The sequence below is a fragment of the Ctenocephalides felis genome, unplaced genomic scaffold (assembly GCF_003426905.1).
Source record: "Ctenocephalides felis isolate EL2017-DRISC unplaced genomic scaffold, ASM342690v1 CF-g0.4_SCAFFOLD_01886, whole genome shotgun sequence".
Taxonomy (NCBI): domain Eukaryota; kingdom Metazoa; phylum Arthropoda; class Insecta; order Siphonaptera; family Pulicidae; genus Ctenocephalides; species Ctenocephalides felis.
The window spans coordinates 131,994,368-132,016,193 of record NW_020538040.1 but is presented as its reverse complement, the minus strand read 5'-3'; the positions used below and the strand labels follow the sequence as shown (position 1 = coordinate 132,016,193).

Sequence of the window (21,826 nt, the reverse complement as noted above, 5' to 3'; positions counted from 1 at the left end):
AAAATCTAATTTTTTCAAAGTTTAGAACATAATTAATCTTCTTTTAAAAATTTAATTTTTTGTACGGGAAGTTTCAGCAATTTGCCATACATGACTAGTTATAATTAAAAAAAGCGTGCAAATTAGCTACGCATTTGCATTTAAATTACTTATTCACAAATATTAGTTCTTTCTAAAATGGTAGTTTTTTTAGAAGAAAATATTCTTTTTCAGGTTCATTTGGCTGCCGCAGTCATATGTCCAAGTGACGAAGACTCGAAGTCGTTTACCATAAATTGCGCATCTGGTGATATTCTGAAACTGCGGGCAGAAGACGCTAGGGCCAGACAAGAATGGGTTGATGGGCTTCGAGCTATCGCAGAATCTCATACGAAGGTATGGATAAGTAGTGCGCGATAAATATTTGGAAACACACACAGGCACACACTTGTGTATATATATATATATATATATATATATATATATATATTTTAATTTTTATTATAATAAATTACTTTATTATAATAATCACAAAAAGAAATCATAATAATTGTATAGTTTAAATAAGTTTTCCTTGATATTTTTGGCTTTTAAGAAGGTAAGTTTTAAAGTAATAATGAGGTTTCAGGATAAGAGATTTTTCAAACGATTTTTTAATAGAATTTCAGTTTTAATCATCTAATAATTTTTGTGAATTTTATAAGCTAGTCGACTAGTATGGATTGTAAAGGTTAGAGGTAGTATTACATAACTGTTTATAGGTATTCCATATTTCTTTCACTTATTCTGATTATAAATTTTATAAATTCACAAAATCTCAACAAATTCCAAATAAGGGGGCGTCCATTAATCACATGAGGCTTTTAGGGGGAGCGAGGCTTTGACAAAAAATTACGAAATATCAAATGCGGGAGGGAGGGGATTAGTAATATATCACGTGTATTTATTTTTTAGTAATATATCACGTGTATTTATTTTTTACCTGAATTTTCAAAAAAATATACGATTTTTTTGTGCATCCGAAAAATTCGTTTGAAAAATTTTACGTCACTAAAAATACACGTGATGTTTGGTGTGGCAGGGGGGGGGGTAATTTTAAATATCAAGACGTATCACCAAGGAAGAGGGTGGGTCAAAAAATCACGTGATTAATGGATGTTGCCTAAGTGTGAGCCTTATATTTTTGTGATCAGTTCAATGATAACTGTATTTGTACAGAGTGGTAAATAATTGTTTTTGTAACACTAAATCAGATATGATAGTTACTCTCTTCGTCCTTTTAGCTTTTTTTTATTGAAGTTTTGAACGATTTTTATAGAAAATCGAACACTAGTATTGAAAAATTAATAAACCATTCTTTGATATCCAAATGATAAATTAAATTCTTTGTATTGATACACTCGCCGTCCTCTTAATGTGATTGTTCCTTAATTTCTTACTAATTATACTCGGTTTGTTTTGTATCTTGTGCAACCACCCTTTGCCTGGAGTAGTAGACTTTTTTCTTACGTGCCACGTCAGATGCCTTCGAGATGCCAATGTTTCGTGAAGTTTCTTCTTCAATATACAATAAACTTCATTAGGAACTTAGATTTTTGTAAGGCTTAGGTTTTTGATAACCTGATGTGAAAAAATTTGGCTTTTTGACCAGCATTGGTAAAAATATCAGGAGGGACATATTTTGAGGAGCAATATTACGTGTTTCATTTGCTTAGAGGTTTCGAAAATCTGGTGTGTTGTTTTCCGTTTTGAACATATTCTTAAAAAGGTTCTTTTGCTATAATCTCTTGAAATTTGTTGCGAATTTTGGTTCTTCTTCTTTTTTTTTTTTTTTTTTGTGTTTTTATTGGGTTTGATGATAAATGCCAAACCCGATTTAACATATTGTCAGTGTTTTATTTATTTTACAGTTTTTTTTTTTTTGACAAATTGGTCGTTATAATCTTCCTAATACGTTTGAGCGACAAGGAGAAATATTTAATGTATATATATATATATATATATATATATATATATAATTTAATAAATAAAAAATTTCGAAATAAATTTCGTTAATCACAATTGCCCCGTATTGTAGATATTTTTAATCGTGCCATTTGCTTACTTCTGTGAAGTATATCATATATTTAATAGATAATAATACCGCAACATTGCCTAGAACTTATAAGGTGATTTTAAGAAGTTATGGCGAGAACTGCTATATATAGTAAACATGACTTACCATTAATATTATTAGATTTTTCACATTTTACATTTTGAGAAATGAGTAATAGCAGAAGTTCCATTTGGAGTTACTTCCAGAAAATTTTGCTTGAGGCTGCAGAGTGTATGTTTTGCAAAAAGCATTTTAAACGGTTGGGAGGAACCACAAATTCACTCCGGCGACACATGGCGAATAGACATATATCGGCCTCGAAACACAGAACGCCTTCTGCCTCATCGAACACAAAGAAATCAAAGGTACGTGGACCTGATGTTTCATTGTCACATTTATTGATTATTCATTTATCGTATATCGGGGAAAAATATTTTTCACATCCACAAATAATATATATATATATATATATATATATATATATGTATATATATGTATATATATATAGGGCCTAATAATAAGTACTTTCTTTTTCAAGTTTCTGTGGTGAACGAATTCGCTCGATTCACGCGGTGTTATTGTTTTGATAGGTTACAAGAAGCAATAAAAGTGAAAACTTGCCTTGTTTTATGTAATATATAATTTAGTGTGTAATATATATTAAATTGCATATTTCATGGAGAATTCTATAAATTCTGGGCATGACATATGCATGTATATAAATCACAAATATTATTGATATGCATGCATGTATGTATGGGAATATATATATGTATATATATACCTATATATATATATATATATATATATATATATATATATATGTATATATGCATATGTATATACTTATGTAGCAATGTGAAGGGAGCGTTTTTATGAAAATAAAACATCAATTTTTAATGGGAAATTGAAGACATGTTTTCGAAGTATTGGCCATTGCTAGTCGCATCTTTTGTCCATCTTTCAGGCGATTTGTGGATACCGCGGCAAAAGATTTTTTGTCTTTTTAAGCAAACCAATCTGGCACCCACTTTTGGATACCCTCATACGGTGGGTGGGATAGAAGCCCTAGCCAGGGTCTTTGATTACATCCAGAACCGGTTTTGCTTTGTGTGCAGGTGCATTGTCATGGAGCAAAATTACCTTGCCGTGTCTTCTGGCCCATTCTGGTCGTTTTGCGATCAATGCATGGTTCAAATTGATTATCTATTGTAGGTAGCGGTCATTAACAGTTTCACCAGATTTCAACAACTAATAATAAATTACGTCGCTCCGGTCTTACAGGAGCACACAGCATTTTCTTGGTGCCGAATCGATCTGGCTTTACAGTCGATGTTGAAGGTTGTCCCGGATTTATCCTTGATTTTTCCCGTTAAGGATTCTTAAAATAGATCCATTTTTTATCGGCAGTAACAATTCGATGCAAAAAAAGATTTTTTTTTGTCTTTGGAGCTGTTTTTTTGAGAGTTTTTCTGGTTTTCCATGTGCTTTTCATTCAATTCATGTAGCGCCCATTTCCCGGACTTTTGGATTTTTTTCTATAGCTTTTAAGCGGTAAGAAATTGTTGTTTGTGCAACATTTAATATTTCTGTCGTTTGCTTCTGAGTCATAGTGATCTTCATCTAATATTAAATTAATATTAGCTTTCAATTCGGCATCTTCAAACTATTTTGGTGGTCCACGTTCGCTTTCACTCACGTCAAAATCATTACTCTGAACCGTTGAAACCATCTTTTGCATGTTGCTTCTGATAGAGCATGATCGCCATATGCTTGGACAAGCATTCGATGTGACACTCGATGCAGCACTTTTCTTCAAATGAAAACAAAAAAAATCTTTCTGTAAATCATCACTATCTGGTACAAAGTTCGTCATTTTTTTGTACAATGAAAAAGTATGATTTTGTTTGTTCAATGACTCATTTGTTGGAAAATATGCATAACAGATATAATATCAACATACTAAAAAAAAAAATTAAGGCTCGGTAACATCAAATCTTCCGTATCGAGGCATTGGTATGTAGATTCTAGATGTACACTTCATACTGCAACACCTGGTACATCAAAAGTATTGTGAGTGGATGGAATATTAAAGTAACTATGAAATATGAACACACAACACTTTTTTGCACAATTTATTAAATACAGTAAAACCTCCTTATTCGCGGGGGATACATTCCGTATAAATGCTGCGAATAAAGAATCCGCAAATGCAAGATGGCATTTTATATGGAATTGTAGGGGATACGTTCCAAGGTGACAAAATAAAGAAAAATAAATATTGTTGAGAACTATTATGAAATATGCAATATCTTGAGTATAATAGATCCCACATTAAAATTAATTAGTAATACTTTTAGTATCAAATCTAACATTAATATAAAACTTTATATTAATTATGATAATATATTAAAATAAGAGTCGATTTTCAAAAATACCGAGAGTGCCGAAGACAGCCAAGTAAACGGAGGCGTTTTATGTTAAAATTATCTTTATTAGTTCAAAATGACGGCATTTAAAAAAAGATTTTGAGTTCAATATACAATGGAATTCCCGAATAATGAAATTTTTACCCGCGAATATAGGAATTTGGTCGCAATTTTTTTAGTTTTAGCGCGAATAAGGAACTTCTACTGTATATGTATATTTTTATAACAAAGTGTGTTTGTATATGTATACACACATTAATATTTGTTAATATTTTTTATTTAGTTATTATTAATATGATGTCGGTTTGCATGTCATCGCCTTTGTTTGTGAAATCCGCCAAGTTACTATTTAAGTCGTTAATTTATTATACACTATATTATGTAGCAGTTTTCAAGGTTTTGTATATTTATTAAGCTTTATATTGTTTGCATTATGCATTATTGAAATGCGATCTTTGAATAACTAAGTCCACCAAAAATCTACAAAGCATACATCCGAACTGCTTTTTGTTAGTCAAATTCAAAACGGAGTTAGTACCTCATAGTTTCATTAGTGTGCGGTGTTATTTAATATTTCAAAGTAGATGTAATTATTCATTGTATTAGAACTTATTTAAAAACAAAGGGCAAACCCCACTGATCGTCCTTATTATGATTTAACATTGCCATCATCATATATCATTGCTTCTATGAAATCTTTAGATTGTAGTAGTTCACATTCTTTATTCACTTTATTTTTTACCGCATGTGACCAACCAGCCCTTATCCAATCAGCTTTAATTCAGTTAATATTTTTTGTTCAAGTTCTATAGCTAATTTGATGTACGCAGATATGGTTTTTATTATTCGTATACGCATATTTGCTTCAGCGTAATCCCTTTGTAACGCCTGCCGAACCCACGCATGTTTTCAGATGGAAATCCGATATTTTGCCTTAAAATCTCCGTTTCTTGAAAATGAGAAGTCCCATACTCGAATATATAAAATAAATTTGCAGTCGAGATAAAAAACAATAATTAATTTCACTATTTATGATGTACGTTTCGACACTGTATATGTGAGTGTCGTCATTCAACGGGTAAACGAGTTCTGAAAATTTGTTTCTAAGTTTATAAAAATCAAAGGGTACTGAACGTTAAATTAATTTGAACTAGGAATAACACACTAAATTAAACACATTGTTTTATAACATTTCTTGAAAAATGTTGAATATTGGGATGGGATAGGAACAAATCACAATAAAACTTTTTTCTACATAAAAACTAAATCAAAATATACCAAATAAAAATGAAAATTATAGAGACAAATAATAAAATATTGTAGTTAACCACAAAATTTAAACCTTGTAATTATAAATTTCTTCATCTTGTAAATATCTTTTTTATGACTTCTTAACTGCTGAATGGCGACACACATACAGTGTCGAAACGTACATAATTAATAGTCAAATTAATTGTTTTTTATTTGAAGCATTTAGCTTTAAATAAACATTTCAAAAATATGCTTCGGCGTCGAATAAAATATAGAATGTGTGTGGTATATACATATGTGGGTGGTAATGTCCTACGGCAAATCCGTGAGCTAAATTAAACTCGAACTCCATTCAGGGAATAATAGTGTGAAGGATTTTCCTATGCACTTTTTACCGCAGTACTCGAAATGCGCTTATTTTCAATTGTAAACATATTTCTCACCAATATTTTCAAGTTAAAATGAACATCGCTGCTGCCCGATGTCAGGTTGCCGGAGCGGGGGCTTAAACTTATGACTACACTACGCTGCGCGTTAGCTAACTATATATTGTTACGTATCGATTTATACATATATATTATATATATATATATATATATATATATATATATATATTCATCAACCAATTTTGTTAGATGTTATAGTGAATATCAAAATAAGTTCAAATTAAACAAAATATTTTTTATGTAAACATTTATTTCCTCGCACTTTTACGTACACTTAGATATTGTTATTTACACGAAAGCTACACAACTACCCATTTTCTATATCAATTCTGATTTATATAAACTTTTATTCTTTACTACCCTTGATTTTGAATATGAAAAAAGAATTTCTTTATATGTGTGAGGGCAAGTCGAGTTCTTACCCGTTCGGATTTTATGGGAATTACTGCGTAGTATGCAGTTAATTGATAAAAGTTTATTACAAAGTAATGACTATTCTTATGATGAATGCAATACAATTAAGAATATGATTTATTGCGTAGTGGGTTCTTAATATATTAGTAAGGCGCGCGTTACATCATATTCGGATGTGAAATTTATAATATATTATACACACACACACACACATATATATATATATATATATATATATATATATATATATATATTGAAATATGTATATAATCTAGAATACTTAATAAATTATAGTGAACAATCTGACTTAACTATGGCCACAAAAAGCATATTTCGTTTGCAATGTGATATCAGTAGATGCAATTTATCAATTAATAACTCTGCAAATTTAATTTTTTCTTCGTTTGAAATTAACCAGAAATCGAAAAAGAAATTATCTAGTGTCCAATTCGGTAAGCGCAAACCTGCGCAAGATTAAAAAAACAAGCAGGGTCTCTTAGCAAATTTAGAACTACAATATAGTTTAGTTGTTGAAACTAAGAAAACTGTAATATTTTGAAATTTAGATGACCCAGCTGAGTAGGGCATTATTGGCGGAAAATGGCAAGTTGATTATTTGAAATGGAAGTTATTAGAACAATAGATAGAGCAAAACGGAAAATAGGGAGTCAGTCAGTACCTAGAAAATGTCATATTTATTCTAAGAATTTGAATCGTGACTTTTGTTTTTGTTTAAACGTTTCGCATCTGATGAACCAGTAGACTAGACTTATAGAAGGTTATTACGACAGAAGAAATCTTACAATTATTACAACTTTGCTATATTATTCAATAATATTATATTGTACATTTGATTACCCGATGCAATTAAAATAGATACAGATGATAATTATTGTACCATATGTTTTTTTTTTAAATGAAATTGTAAAACAAGGAAAAGTATTTTGTGCATTGCGATCAACAGTAATGGTTTAGGAAAAATTAAACATTTTAGTTGAAGACATGCGTCATTAGTGTTATGTGTATTAGTGAAATGGAGCAAATATGGAAAATGGATGCAGAATTTGTTTGGAACAAAAATTTTAGATCTGTTTTTATACCTTGTGGTACTCATACTCTAAATTTTATTATTAACTATGCAGAAATAATACAGATATAATTAATTTTTTTAATATCTTTCAAGGAATATATCATTTCTCTGTAAATTCTACTAATCTTTGGACAATACTTTAAAATACGCTAAAAATTTGGCTTTAAAACAACAATCTCAAACACGATGGAAAAGTAAAGATGAATGCAATTCGGTTCTCACGATATCAATAAGAAGTTATATATATATATATATATATATATATATATATATATTAGGGTGGTGCTTAATATGGACATTTTCGAATTTCCTTGCTCCCAAGAGCTCAAATGCTTTCAAATTGATAAAAAAGAATTCTCTGAAAGTTTTAGCTCTTAATATTTACTTTTAGATAGTGCGCAATTCCATTAAACTTGAAATAGTAGGGAAAACAATTCGAAAATCTAAAAAAAAAATTTTTAGGTATAACTTAGCGACAAATGAATTAAAAGTGAAAATTCGTGTCATTTTTTATTGAAAATTCGACGCTCTGCAAAATTTTTTAAAAATCATTCATACTATTTCCATACAAAATTCTGATTGAATTACGCTAAAAGACAATATTAAGAGCTAAAACTTTCAGAGAATTGTTTTTTATCAGTTTGGAAGCATTTGAGCCCTTGAGAACAAGGAAATTCGAAAATGTCCATATTAAGGACCACCCTAATTTATATATATATACATATACATATATATATATATATATATATATATATATATATATAAATGTTTCCTATACAAGCTTCTACGCAACTACCAATTCAGAATCCGATGAAAAATAAATATTTACTTACATGTATTGTTGGGGGCGATATAAACCTTATTTTTTATATTTGTAGTGATAAAAAAAATTTCATTCATTTCGAAATTATCATAAGTGTGCGCATTTGAAGTCGACCAAGTCATATGTAGTTCGATGTTGAGTGTTCGATGTTTGATGTTCTAGCTTATATTGTACGGCACAGAACTTTCAATTTATATAAGATTTATATAATTATATATTGTCGTATTATGAATTTTACGCAAACGTTTAATCTCTTTATGATTATATCATTTATATGATAATAATTGTGCATTGATTACAGGCAGTCCTCAGTATAACGAGATCGTTTTTATTGAACATTTATTTTAACAAGAATGCTATGATAATGACTTGAAAATGTATTCTCATATTTTTTATTTTTTGAATATGATGAAATTTGGTTAATGAGCTATATTTGCTTTATTTCAAAGAGCTCCCACAAATGATTTAATTGAATTTTGTTTTTTACAGTCTTTCTCCTATGCCTTGTGACTATATGTTCACGATATTTCTTATTCTGTATGGTGATGATTATAATGATTGTTTAAAATATTAGAACTATGAATATTTAAGGTAAAATCTTTAAATAATAACAGTCAAATTGAAAAGGTGAGGTGCCACCAGTGCACATTTCAACTCGCGAATTGCGAGATTTTGGCATCCGAGTGAAAAGGGTTAATATACTACTGATGAAAATTAATGCATCTGAGTGGAAGAGGTTAAAAATTAGCCAACTTCAACAAAAATATAAAGCTTTCCAGTCTAGTTGATGGCACTTTAGTGTAAAATCGCTTAAAATATAGTTGGGTTTGATACGCTCTTGGGCCATTAGCAGCGGATATCTTGTTTTTTTTGGTTTTGTTTTTGTTTTTGTTTATTTGTGGCACATTACTTAAATTTTCTATTTTTTGTTAAATGCATGAATTCGTGTTTATAAATTAAGTTATAGGAATTCTTTGTCCGTGTTGCATTTTGAAGTCATTATCTTATTACCCAAACATTTGAATGATTTTGTTTTAGTCTAAGCCGTTTCGCAATACAAACCATCGTTAAACGAGGACTTCCTGTGTTTCCAAATTCGAGACTTATCTTAATGAAATTTTATTTATATGCTTCGATATGATTATTATTCCACCTACTATTTTACAACTTATTTTATACTTTTAGTTGTTCTACAAGTATCTGTACTGCTGTTGCTGTTGCTGCTGCACCATTTACAGATGACGACGACGATACTAATTTTCGTGACGATCATCATAACTAATAAAGTAACTCATGTCTTTTGGAGATCTTTAGCGCAAAGACGCTATCATATTCAGATCTGTACAGGCGCCTAGAATGCATAATATAGTTTGAACATCAATAAAATTGGTTTAAAGTTTTGTGGAGAAGCAGTTTATAAATGGGAAAGCACTAAAAAGACAATAATTGTATATCCTATGAGAGCTTTAAAGCACTGAAAACATTTACTATTTACAGAATTGGAAAAGGTTTGCAAAAAAAAACAATAGAAGGGGTTGATATTTCCTTACTTATAAGTTCGTCAAATTTGAATTTACGTTGAATAATATGTAGAAGATTTTTTGCAATATAGTAGCATGTTTAAGGCGCAATGAGAAAGATTTTTAATGTTGGGATTTTGCATACAGCTATGAGGCGCAATGAAAAAGATTTTTAATGTTGAGATTTACAGCTACATATAATTTTAAGACAACGTGCTGGTTAAATATTTGAGACTTAGTGTTCATTTTTGATAGCAGCAGATTTCAAGTTATTGAAAAACAACTTAATTCATAAAACAATACGAAGTTATATTGATGGAGGACAAAATATCACATATTTTATGTATAAGTGTAAATGGATCGTCTGCTAGAATGTTACTAATCTGGCTTCTGGTTAAAATAATTCAAGGTACTCTCTTAGATATTTATTGGAGAAAAAGGAACTTTAAATCACTGATTGGTTATGCTGGCCTCAAACCAGCTTTTTAGCATTGGAAGTCTGCTTACAAGACATTGTCTTACTACGTTATTTAGAAATCAATATTAACTAGTAATTGAGAATAATGACTATCCGATTTTAAATTTTATGTTGTCAGATGGAAGTCCTGTGCAGCGCATTTTACTTATGGAATATTTCATATCATTTAACTTTTGACTATTGCTCCTCTTTGTGTATATTTCCTTAGAAACTTGACAGAACTCTTGTGTAAGTCACATTTTTTAAATTGTTTCTTGCGCTAATTCATGTCATACGTTGTTGAATTATGGTATCGCAAACAGAATTTGGCATTTGTACCGTGGTAAGTTCATTCGACTTAGTAGAGGAAATTTTTTTTAGAAGTGTGGCAATACCCATTTTAATGATTATTTATAGTTTCTCTGAATATGTGTTTCTGAATCGTAATAAAGTGTCTAACAATATAGTTGCCATAACAAATGTGCACTGCAGTATCTTCCTCATTAGCTTCTGTTTTGCTTTTTTTTCTTTTACATAGATTCTAAATCATATTTTTAATAGTACAAGGGCAATAAAAAAGACATTTGTCCATCTATTTTCCTAAGTTATGTTAAAAAGGCTAATATTGTAGGTTTGTCAATATGATCACGAAGGCCTTATCAGAAAACAACTGACATAATAATGCAATTGCCATTGAATTAGGTTTTTGACATTCATTCAAATTTATAAATGTTTTTTCTCACGTTGTATTTTTTTTGTATGATTGTTGTCACATTTTTCGGTGCTTGGTTTAAAAATTAAAAAAAAAAAGAAAATCGAATAGTATTGTGCTCGGTATCAAAAATTAGTTTAACGTCTTAGTACTGTTTGACAAATCTCGTCCAGGTGTTCCGAAAAGGCTGTCGTGGAAGCTAACATGACTTTAGGCTGCGATCCCGAATTGGCAGCACGCCGACTGAAGGTATGCGACATGGGACAGTACGTATACTTAGCACCGCGATGGTGGAAATTGGTAAAACTGATATACCTTGATTTTTTGACGTTTTGTTTTTGCTGTCGATTGGTGTAAACTAAAATTTTTTTGCTCTTTCCATTCTCGAGATAAATGGGCAAAAAAATTGGGCATTTTCAAAATTGTCAATTTTTTTAAATTGGCAAATTTGGGAATTTTCCGATGCGTGAAAATCTATGATGGGCAAAACTTTTCTGAAAAATAATTGCACCATTCGACAGCGAAAAAAATCACTGATAACGATAGAAAAAGAAATATTTATTTTTTTGCATTTTTAGAGGGGTCGGTGCTGACTATACATATAGTTAGCATCGACTTTGGCTCCACTCATTTATCTCGAGAACGATCAGCAAAAAAATTTTAGTTTGCACCAATCGACAGCAAAAAAATCGTCAAGAAATCAGGGTATATCAGTTTTGCCAATTTCCCCCATCGCGGTGCTAAGTATACACACGTCGCAACAAAGTTGTTGGTGTCAACAGTGCTTCTTACCTAACGGCAATAATCACAATTCCGGAAACATAATTTAGACTGTTTTTATGCAATGTTAATAGTAGTATAGCTTTCAAATCATTACATACAAGGTGTTCCAGACCTTGACGTGAAGCCGAAACGACGTGATAGTATTGACCTTAACTGTTCTGAGAAAATTTAGAGAAAAAATATCTTGTTTTTTGGAAGTTATGAGTTTTTAAGTTAACCTAGAGCTTTGGTGAAATTATGACCATTATTCGGTTATTGTAGTTAACTTTTTTTAAACTTTGTTTATCACCTGCTCTTTATCGCATAAAAGATTTCGCTGATGGCGGCTTCTTTGATTTTAACTATTCGGCTGAATAGTGTTACTGTTCGGTATTCGGCCGAATATCAAAAAAGGTGCCGAATATGCCGACTACCGAATGATAAGGTGTTGAATATGCCGACTACCGAATAGTAACCGAATATTTGGTGCAAGCCTAATATATATATATTATTATTATTATTATTATTATTATTATTATTATTATTATTATTATTATTATTATTATTATTAATTGTGCCCGAAGGCAGTTTCATACTGTGAACCATGACTATTTTTTTTCTCTTTTCTAAACTCCTGCTTTCAAGCTTTCATGTTCTGTGCGTCGGCTTGGAATTCTTATATTTTCTTTCTTCCTTATACAAGTCGTCGATCATCTGCATTCTTTGCTCCCGTAGTCGTTTCGAACCTATTTTAGTTCCGATAGAGTCTTGCAGCAGGAAAAGTTTTCCGAATATGGTTCCGATCCAGTTTATTTTTGATTTCTTTACCGTACCGATTACTATTATTCTTTCTTCCGCTTCCGCTCTTCGTACTTATATATATATATATATATATATATATATATATTATATATATATATATATATATATATATAATATGAGAAATATAGGATACAAGAATTGAACTTAAATTATTTCTAGCTTTCAATAACACGCAGCCCTCAGAAACTTTCATAATGTTTAATTATTTCATAACCGTTACTATATGGATTTATATATATATATATATATATATATATATATATATATATATATATAAGTCGCTTAGGCACATATGATTTTGGGATACTAGGGATCAAAATAAGATACATACTGAAGAAACGATACCTCTAAAATGAATTCTGATGTCCCGTGCATTGACCCACAGATAGGGATTGAATGTTGAAAAATTCCGTTTTAACCTATTTAGACTGCTCCAATCGCGTCCAAATGTATAACAAACCCCAACTAACTTTGAAAGGCCGATCTACCTATGGTTCACCCCCTGGGACCTCCCCTTCGAGGTCTTCCATACAAATATTGCAAAAAATCATCGTTTTTGGTATTTTGCTCAGCAAAAAATATTCTTTTTAAACTTTTTTTTTCAATAATTAATTCACACACACAGAAAAACTTTTTTTACAAAAAAAATATTAAAATTCTTTGTTTCAATTTTTCCAATGCATTTTGTCTCTGCGTTTCTATGCTTGCGAAATGTTCCAGACTTGAAACTAAAAAAGACTTCAAACAATACTTTGAGTTTTACATAGTTTTATTTACATATGTTATGATTAAATAAATTTTATAATGAAGTACCCAAAATGATGCAACTTATGGTCTTCCAAAGTTACTGGGGGTCGGTCATACATTTGGACATTATTGGGGCGCTCTAAATGAGCCAAACAGGATTTTTCAAAATTTGACCCAATCTTTGGGTGAATGCACGGGACATCAGAATTCATTTTTGAAATATGGTTTCTTTGGCAAAGTATCTTATTTTGATCCCTAGTATACAAAAATCAGATGTGCCTATGCAACTTTTTTTACCCATACAAATCGACTCGCCCTATATATATATATATATATATATATATATATATATATATATATATATATATATTGTTTATATGATATTTTCTTGTAATAGAGAATACACTAATTTCTATAATCACATTACATTTCATGTATCATAGGGAACTAATTTATACGTTTTCAGCCATAAATATTTAATAGATAGATTTTCTTCTATTTCAGGCGATAGGTGCGAATTGTCCTTCTCTGCCGCCCAGAGAACAATTGGCTGTTCTCGATGCGTTAGGTTGTGCTAGACAACAATTGCAACAAACTGAGTTAAGGTACTTCATTTTTATGTTACAGCACCCATAAACATTATTATTGGGCTTCCTTCTCTCCCTTATTAACTTCCCGTAGGGCAAGTTATAGTAATCGCAAAAAAATCGAAAATGAAAATTTTTGTATATCTTTACGCTTTAGAGGTTTCTGAATATTTTGGCATACCTTAGTAAAAATGGATGTATGTGTGTGTGTGTGCGTGCGTGCGTGTGTGTGCGGATACAAATTTTCGTCGACGATTTCGGGAACACAGATCAACCGATTTGAATAATTCAAAAAACATTCGATTCGTATTGATAAGGAGACGTGCTGATTAGTTTTTGGCGAAGGCAGGTCTAGCCGTTCCGAAGATACGGGGCAAAAGGTGCCAAAAATGGTAACTTAGTTTTTAAGAGAACGAAGAGTCCGATTTTAATAATTCAACAAACATTTTACTTGTATTGACAAGATGAAGAATTGATAAAATTTTCATGAAGGCAGGTCTAGCGGTTTCGGAGATCGGAGAAAAAAGTAAAAAAAAATGCCATTTGGTTGTCAAAAATGATCATTAGACATATGCACGTCAAATTATCAGATATTTTATAGACATTTTAACAATAAGTATTTTTTTTTACATTTCTATGGGTTCCGTACCAATGCTTATCCGTTAGACGGCGGCGCGGCACTTACGCGCTTTGACATTTCGTCTCTGTGCAGTTCAAGCAGTACGATTGCTTTGAAAAAAAGTTCAGAATTTCCAAAATATGTCAAAATGAAGAAAACATTTTTTTTCAAAAAAATTTTGTTTTCAAAAAAAAAATGTTATCTCAAAAACAAGTATTTTTTTGTGAAATTTATAGTTTCTCAAAAATCTAATTTTTTGAAGTAAATTTTTTTCAAAAACGTTAATCGTTTTTAAAAAAATAATAATTTTTGGTACGGAAAGTTCCAGCAATTTGCCTTAAGGCACGATGCCCTAATTGCCTTAAGACAGAATTCCACTTACAGCTAGTTTATAGTTTACTTTATGCTACTGAAACCTGCAGCATGTTTTTTTTTATTTGTACCTTGACTTTCAAGTCTCTGTATTACCTTTTCTCGTGTAAGTCGTCCAGCTTCTGCATTTCTCTTTGCCCTAATCCATCCCTAGTCCATCTATTCATCTATCCATGACGATGTGCAAAAGGCATTATTTTCCAGTATTAATTTCCGATCCCTTATTCAGGGACTTGAATATAAGGGATCGGCACTTATCAATGCACTTTTTTTTGTATTACTCCAATCTGTTTTTCAACGAAGGACATATTTTTCAGCATTAGTCGAAGCTCTTATTTTAAAAAAATCGGGTACTGTAAGTTCCTCTCTTCGAAGTATTTCCTCATTTGTTTCCTTGCCTGTCCATTTTTTGCCCATTTTTTTCTAACTTCTCATCTCGAATTTTCCTAACAATAAGTGATTTTTGTTCTTGTTCTTTCTTAGAGCCCTTTACTAATACTTTTTGTCAATAGTGATGCCGCGCTTGCCAGAGCTATTGAATCGTGTTCGCCGCCATTCAGCGACACAGATCCTGATTTGCTGCTTTTAAAGGTATAACTATAATATTAAATAAATAATTCTAGAATTTCACACATTACAATATATTCAGGCCACGTCTGCAGCCAGTACCCATTGTCTCCTCCAATGCTTGGGCCTTCTGCAAAGGCAACGCCAGCAGTATCAATATTCAAATACAGAACCGGGAATGCCATAACTTATAAATTATGTAAAAATGTAAATGCGATTCTGTCAACCAAATCACACAACCAAACACATTATGAAATTTTTCAAAATAGTAAATCGCAAGTGAGCACCTTATAATGAATAAAATTAATATATTTAGATGGTGCATTTATCTTTCCACTATTTTTAAAACTTATATGTACATACGTTACATAATAGTATTTAATATTGTAATATTCTGCATAAATATATGGTGATTTTATATATATCGTCTTACTAATATTCTGATTGATCTATTTTTTTATCACACATAATCAGATTCAACTCGTGCAATGAAGATAATGTATCAATACCTTTATCGTTAAGTAATTATAGTAAAGTACTCTTCGCAGTGAATAAAATTCAACTTAAACCGTCACAGAGCCAGTAACTGGGTTTCGGATTTGTCTGAATGAGAATTCGTATTTCATCGCTTACTGTGTTGATGTCGGCGTCTTTATGGATTACTTAATTTGGTGCATACTTTGGAGCATTCAAAATATATTTTAATATTTTATTTTGACATCTTTGAATTTTTAAAACACACGATTTGAAAGCTGGTCCCCGTAGTTGAATACTGTATGTCCAAATTGGCTTAATAATGGATTTGTACAATTGAATTCTGTTTTGCTTGTCAAGTTTTGATTCCCTCCCGAGGAGTAGTGATATTTCCCTCTCATCTTTTCAAGTTGTTGTCTCTTTGCTCTTGTCTAAATATAAACCCAGATTTTTCACTGTGTTTGTTTGTTCTATAATATCATCTTATCATTGAGAGGCATGTCCCTTTACGAAGAGTAAAAGTGTTAGCCTTGCCAATGTTCACTCCGAAGAAAACATAGTGGGCAAAATACGAATTCGGCAGAAGGAAGGATATGGAAAATATATTGGTCGACTTCATTTGCAAAAACAATAATGATCACAAACACGTGATTTAAAAAGGGAAATACGAAGCTGTATACATTCAAGAGCCCAGGAGAAAAATGACGATAATGGACATAGGATACAAGAATTTGATTGAGCACAAAAAAATTTTAAGCTTCTGGGAGAAATATTTTGAGAAATTATACGATAGAGAAAGTCGTTCCGACAATATTGAGAGCAAAGAAGAAGAGATGAACGAAGACGACAAGGGATCCTGCATGTGGAGGAGTGAAGTCGAGAGGGGATGACAGATACCGGCGGAGCTGCTGAAAGAGTTGGGTAACAATGGATTAAGAAAATTGACCCAACTGCTGAACTAAATATATAGACTAAGAGCTGCTGAACCTTTTGAGTAACTGTGTTCTTGTAAGGCTAAAAATTACCGTACTGGTGATTCTTCGCATGCTAAGTACGTAAACCATTTTTCGTTTCAGTTCGGCCAGGCGAAGGATATTATCATTCACAAGGAGTTTGGAAATGCAAAATATTGAAAATTGTTCCTGTACGCTTCAAATTTTTATGTGATTCAATTGATTCATTGAGAAGATCAAAAATCAAATTGCCACGCGATTTCAATCTACACAAGTACGTGCTGCCAGGCGAGCCGAAAAGTTAACTTTTATGAGCAAGTTGTATATACATAAGGTTAAAATTTATAGATGTGTTTGTCTATGCGATTTTATTTTAAATTTATTTATTTTAAAAGTATGTACAATGCCGTGGCGATTCTGTTAAGCCTAAGCCCTTACCAGGCCAGGGAAAAGATCACAGTCTTTTTCACATAGAAGCGGGAGTGCAAGTAATCTAACAGGCACAACGCGAGAACTTATATCATACCTGTAAATTATATTATGTAAAAGTTGAAAAATAAAATTATGTTTACAGCGTTTGACACGATGTGTTTGAAGAAGAAAGAACGATAATGAAGAGGAAAGGAAACTGCATCGTATCCATATTGCAAAAACGTGCCTGCTGCACGATGTCGTCGGCTGAAAGGAGAGGTATATATTAGGCTTGCACCGAGAGATATATATTAGGCTTGCACCGTGTATTTGGTTACTATTCGGTATTCGGCACCTTTTTTGATATTTAGTCGAATACCGAATAGTAACTTACTATTCGGCTGAATACCGAATAGTTAAAATCAAAGGAGCCGCCGCCGCTCAGCAAAAATATTGTGTGTGTGTGTTTTAACTTGTATGCGATAAAGAGCTTGCAATTTATCTTTATATTTGGAAGTCTTTAGTTAACATATTGTGATATGAAGAAATGAATTCGTTATTGCATTTTGTATATTTAATAATTTGATCTTTATCTACTTTTGAGATTATAAACGAACATCCGAAGAACTCTTCTCAATATTCAAAGGACACGTTGTTGCTATATATTTATTTAATAAGAATCATTCAACGGTTACACGCATGTTTTATCTATATTCAATAAAGTCATTTACATTCTATCCAAGCATTTCTAAATAAAAAGATATAATAGGCTATTTATCACAAAAAATACGAACAATATCTTTAGTCAGTTTTTATTTATTTTATTATGATTAGGCTTTCTAATATATAAGAAAAATTATTATGTTTATAAAAGTAAATATTAAATATTAATGAAAGAAACACTTGGAAGTACATTTATATATATATGTAAAAAATCACTTTTTAATTCATAATCCTATCACATATGTTATTTAATAATTTGGTATTCGGCCGAATAGTATAAAAGGTGCCAAATTTTTCAAATATGAAACCGTAGCCGTATAGTCGTTGCAAGCCTGGGCATAAAAATTGAGTATACATCAATTTATACTTATTTATCTATGGTATACATGTAGTACGTTAGCAGTATAACAACTGTGAATAGTAATTAGTAATTACTAATTACATTAATGCGAAGGAGTTTAGGCGCTAAAAATTTGCCGAATATTTGGTATTCGGTCTCTGGAGCATGCCGAATATTCGGTATTCGGCATTTTGCCGAATATACTATTTGTTGCAAGTTTAGTATTTATATATATATATATATATATATATATATATATATATATATATATATACTGAATACCAAATATTTGACAAACACTGCGTCCCAATAGGCGGATGTAGGCTGTATTTTAGCACCAAAACTTGTATATTTCTGTGGTTGTATCGCGACAGTTCAAGTAATCTTAATCCTTACTTAATTTTTGACCCCGCCTTACGAGCGACTCGAGTTTTTTGAGATACGAGCCACCAAAGAAACGGCTCGTTTTTTTCGTCGTACGAGTAAAATTCGAGATACGAACCGCCAAAGGAGCGATTCGTTGCTTCGTCATACACGCAATATTCGAGATACATGCGAGTGAGAGGAGTAACGTAAACTTATGGCGGTGCGAATGAAACATATCCATCTGAATACCAATTGTAACAAGGATTTTCTTATGTCAAATCGCATTTAATTATTAAAGAAATATTAAAAATAAATTATTTTGAAGTTAAAAAATTCAAGTGCGAAGTGGGACACAGTTGAAAAGTTTGTTGATGAAAATTACTTTGAAAAAGGTGCAGCTGGTCCAGCATCAGCGTTGTTCGATAAGACATGTCCAACTATTTTTATTTATTCTCTATTTTATTCACAACTGTCCAGTTAAGGACATTAAATAAATTTGATGAATTTACAATTATCAGCCGTAAGGGACATTGTATACTAAATGGGCATGTTGGAAAAGCAACTCAATAGTTGTTTTTCCATTCGTTTTAATATTAACAATATTTTATTGATAATGATATAATCTTAACTATTTACTTTCATATATATATTCATTTCACTAAGTTATTCCAATCTTGATCAGGAAAATTGATGACATAAATCCAGTGGCGCTTTTCTTTTCAACCTACGTCTATAGTTCTCTGTTATTAAGGTATCATTTTTGTAATGCTATAATGAGTTGCTTATTGGATAGTTTTTTTTTAAACTCAAAAACTAGTAACTCTCCTTTTATTTAGCAGTTTGCTATGTTTTTGCAGAATATGTATTTGATTTTAGCAATAAATGTTTTATTTATTTTCATCTTATATATAAAAATGGAGCTCTCGATCAAATGATCCGGTAAAACTCAAAAACGGCTAAACCGATTTGGCCAGTCTTGGTCTTGAAAAATTCGTGCTAATCAGTAGGTGGTCGGAAAAGTGAGATATTATTTCAAAATCGCGTAGAAACTTTACATTTTTAATTTGAAAAGAAACTCAAAATATCAACTTTTTTGAAATGTTAATATGAAAATGCACTTTCTGGCATTGTAGCACTCTTTTTTTGCAAGTCATATTTTTCTCAAACACGGTGCTCTGAAAAATCTCATTTGTTTAATTAAATACTCATTGGCACTTAAACATTTTCTAGGTTATATTGTTTTTTATTTATGTTATTTCAATTCAGAACCTAAATTTGGTATCGATCAAAGGAACATTTTGTCGAATAACATTTTCCCAGTTATAATTTCCCAAAATTTATCGAAAAATAGACAGTAAAATATGAAGGTCCGGGGTTAAAAACAGTGGCGTAACTAGGCCACCCGGGGCCCGTGGCAAATTTTTTTGATGGGGCCCCCCCCATCAGTAAAATCAAGTGGTTTTAATTTAATTTAAAAAAAACGAAATTTTTCAACGTGTTGATTTAAATGATATATATATATATATATATATATATATATATATATATATATATATATCCACGATTTGTAATGAATTGTATTAAAAATGAGTAAATCTACTTCGACTTATTCATATTTTATGGTTTTAAATTAAGAAATTATTTAAAATGTATGTATGCAAAATTAAAAAAAAAATGTATAAGTACAAGAAAACATAAAAATAAAAATAATTATAAGTCAAAATTAATAATTTAAAAGTACAATTACTACTTTGTTTTGAAAATCAAACATAAAATTTTTGTGTTTAAACATTGAACTATAGAAAGGATTTTTTTATGACTGAATTCAACAGAGAAAGAACATAGTACTTTGGGGTTAAAAATAATTATTACATAACCTAACATTAACAATCAATTTTTCACGTGTTTTCTCAACAATCAAATCCTTTTTAATACTTTTTGAAAACTTCGTATTCGTCATATACTCGCTGGCCCTTTTTGGTGAAGAAACTTATTTAAAATATGCATAAATTTGGAATGAAATAAAAACAACAATTTAATTTCAATAAGGTATTTATTAATTAAAATCTTTTCTTCGTGCTTTCTGTTCTGCAAAAGTGTCTATGACATCAAAATTTAATGAACAAGCCATAGTATTTTCAATAGTATTTTCAAAACTTAATAAAAAGTTAGTTTAGTCATTATTTAATTAGTCATTATTTGCATATTATAGAGCTCCATAAATAATAATAAAGAAAATATTAAAAAAAATCACAACACTCTAACACGCTCTTATACGCTCATGTTTTTTTCGAAATTAAATTTATTTAGAAGAAAATTTTCATGTTTATTCTAACTTTTGTTATTAGTGAAATAAAACCAAAATTTGTTAGATTTTACTAATATTTACGCGTATTTGGGGCCTCCGTGGCCTTAAAACTCTTTAAAATAATAATTTACGCGTACTTTTTTTACGCGTATTTGGTGCCCCCGTGGCCTGGACAAAATAAAACTCTTTAAAATAATAATCGTACATTCCTCGCGTACTTTTTTACGCGTATTTGGGGCCCCCGTGGCCTGGACAAAATAAAACTCTTTAAAATAATAATCGTACATTCTTCGCGTACTTTTTTCCGCGTATTTGTGGCCCCCGTGGCCTGGACAAAATAAAACTCTTTAAAATAATAATCTTACATCCCTCGCGTACTTTTTTCCGCGTATTTGGGGCCCCCGTGGCCTGGACAAAATAAAACTCTTTAAAATAATAATCTTACATTCCTCGCGTACTTTTTTACGCGTATTTGGAGCCCCCGTGGCCTGGACAAAATAAAACTCTTTAAAATAATAATCTTACATTCCTCGCGTACTTTTTTTACGCGTATTTGGAG

At 30.9% G+C, this 21,826-nt stretch overlaps 1 protein-coding gene across 2 annotated transcripts in view; it reads left to right on the top strand.

Annotated features, from left to right (window-relative positions):
* The window catches only part of LOC113377343 (oxysterol-binding protein-related protein 11-like), a 38,333-nt gene extending 22,359 nt beyond the window's left edge, over nt 1–15,974 (top strand). The window contains exons 4-8 of one of the 2 annotated variants that reach the window (XM_026617627.1): nt 214–375; nt 2,281–2,439; nt 14,052–14,152; nt 15,638–15,716; nt 15,775–15,974. In XM_026617627.1, the coding sequence (XP_026473412.1) occupies nt 214–375; nt 2,281–2,439; nt 14,052–14,152; nt 15,638–15,716; nt 15,775–15,879 (606 nt within the window). In that variant the 3' untranslated portion in view covers nt 15,880–15,974. The remainder of the gene's footprint in view (nt 1–213; nt 376–2,280; nt 2,440–14,051; nt 14,153–15,637; nt 15,717–15,774) is intronic. The other variant, XM_026617628.1, reaches the window with a different exon arrangement.
* The last annotated feature ends 5,852 nt before the right edge of the window (nt 15,975–21,826 follow it).